The sequence below is a fragment of the Hibiscus syriacus genome, unplaced genomic scaffold (assembly GCF_006381635.1).
Source record: "Hibiscus syriacus cultivar Baekdansim isolate YM2019G1 unplaced genomic scaffold, ASM638163v2 tig00112000_pilon, whole genome shotgun sequence".
Classification (NCBI taxonomy): Eukaryota; Viridiplantae; Streptophyta; class Magnoliopsida; order Malvales; family Malvaceae; genus Hibiscus; species Hibiscus syriacus.
In genome coordinates, this window is record NW_024063235.1 from 2,533,682 (window position 1) to 2,536,110 (window position 2,429).

The following is a 2,429-nucleotide window of genomic DNA, read 5'->3' on the forward strand; positions in this document are numbered from 1 at the left end:
CCGAGAGTATTGAAGACTATAGACCTATTAGTCTTGTGGGCAACCTGTACAAAATACTGTCAAAAGTTCTTTCTAAGAGACTAATATCGTGTGTCAATGATATTATTAGTCTGCCACAGTTTGCTTTTATTCCAGGAAGGCAATTGTTGGACTGTGTTTGTTTAGCTAATGAATGAATTGATTTTTGGAGGAAGCAATGACTTAAAGGGGTTGTATTTAAAGTGGATTTTAGAAGAGCATATGATACTGTGGAGTGGCAGATCCTGCAAAAGCTAATGAAAAAGATGGGTTTTGGTGAGAGGTGGTGTTCTTGGATCACACAGTGCATTTCAACGGCTTCTATTTCGGTTCTAGTGAATGGGTCACCTACTGAAGAGTTCTCTATTGCTAAAGGATTGAGGCAAGGTTACAGTCTTTCTCCTCTTTTGTTTAATGTGGTTGGGGAATTGCTTCACTTGATGCTGTCGAAAGCTGTGGACTTGGGTCTTTTTCATGGGTTCTCTTTTGGAAATAATCAAAACTCTTTTACTTTGTCTCATCTGCAGTTTGCAGATGATTTAATTATCTTTTTTCGAGATTCAATTACCCAGATAAAGAATGTTAGAATAGTTTTAAGGATTTTCGGCTTATTGACGGGGCTCCAATTGAATTTAGCTAAAATTAAACTGTATGGGATTAATGTGGAGAGTGATATTCTTGACGATTGGGCTAGGGATATTGGTTGTACTGTTGATTCATTTCCCTATGTATATTTAGGCCTTCCTTTAGGGGCGAAAAAGAACTCGGTTAAGCTATGGGAGCCAATCATGGACAACTTCAGCAAGAAATTGGCAGGATGAAAAGCTAATTCTCTGTTTATGGCCGGTAGATTGGTACTTATTAAGTCGGTTTTATCATCCTTACCTATTTTCTACCTTTCCATTTTTAAGATGCCTACTACTATTTCTCACCGGTTAAATTCCATGATGTTGAATTTTTTATGGGGAGGAGAGGCTGCAAAGAAGAAAATGCATTGGGTGAGTTGGGATAAAATCTGCAAGCCATTGAGTGGTGGAGGATTGGGAGTTGTCGATCTGAATATTTCAAACCGAGCATTGTTGGGTAACTGGATTTGGAAATTTGTTAATGATAAAAACTCGATGTGGAAGAAATTCTTATGTTGCAAACACAATGTGAGCTGTCATTCCATGGATATAAACAAGGTTATCTCTCAAAACAACTCTTGGATTTGGAGGGGAATTGTGAACAACTATATTAAGGATGATGCCATTGGAGGTTGTCTTAGATCTCACGCAAAGTTTCATATCGGGAATGAAGAAATCTATATCTTTTTGGAGTGATACATGGCTTGGGGAGTTTCCTTTGAAACTTATTTTTCCCAAAATTTTTCCCTTTCTTTAAATAAAATGGGTACTATTGCAGATTTTGGGAGTTTTGATTCAACCGGATGGGAATGAAGTGTTAAGACTAGGAGGAACCTTTGTGATTGGGAGGTGGAGCAGTTGGTAGAGCTGTTGGATACGTTGAAAAAATATTAAACTTCTTGAGTCATTGGATGATTGTTTGTTGTGGAATGGGTCGGATGTGGGGTTGTTTTATGTTAAAACATGCAGGAAAGCTCTTTCTATTTTTAAGGATGAAACTTTTCAATGGAGCAAAAGTGTATGGTTGGGCTTAGTTCCTCCTAGAGTAGAATCTTTCCTTTGGCAATTATCCCACCAAAAAGTAGCGGTTAGAGTTGAATTATTGAGAAGAGGGGTTCCTTTAGGGGAGAACATTCTCTGCCCTCTATATAACCGAGGGGATGAATCAATCCAACATCTTTTTATTTAATGTCAAGTTACGTGGGAACTGTGGAATAAGATTATAGGGTACTGGGGTATTCGGCTAGCTCTTTCGCCAGACCCTCTATCTCTGTTAAGTTCTTGGGATGATGTGAATCCTAAATTTTCTATGTGGAAGTTTATTCCGGGGGTAGTCTTTTGGTCAATTTGGAAGATTAGAAATGAGTTCATCTTTGAAAAAATAGAGTTAGATAGATTATCAGTGTTTTTCACTGTTTGGTTAAGGTTAGCCAAATGGTATATAGCAAAGTATCCCCTAATCCCTATTCAGATAGATTCTTTAATTGTTGACCCTTATTTGGCTGATAATCTTACAGAGTTCAACTACCTAAACAGGATGGTGAATTGCTGGAGTCCTCCTCTAGGGGATTTTTTTAAGATGAATGTGGATGGGATTGTTAGTACGGTTGGAATGAATGCTGGAATAGGGGATATCCTCAGAGATTGGAATCGGGTTATACTTTTTTCATTTTCAGAAAGTGTCGGTCCTACTCCTACCATTCTAGCAGAGCTTAAGGCTATAAAAAAGGCATTGATCTATTTGTTTCATCACAATGGGCTTCGAAGGGCAAAATAATTATTGAA

The 2,429-nt window shown here is 37.9% G+C and overlaps 1 protein-coding gene across 1 annotated transcript; it reads left to right on the forward strand.

Annotated features, from left to right (window-relative positions):
- The first annotated feature begins 284 nt into the window (after window positions 1-284).
- Window positions 285-839, forward strand: LOC120174063. The gene has a single exon (XM_039181039.1). The coding sequence runs from the start codon at window positions 285-287 to the stop codon at window positions 837-839; it is 555 nt and encodes a 184-aa protein (XP_039036970.1).
- Window positions 840-2,429: the final 1,590 nt, after the last annotated feature.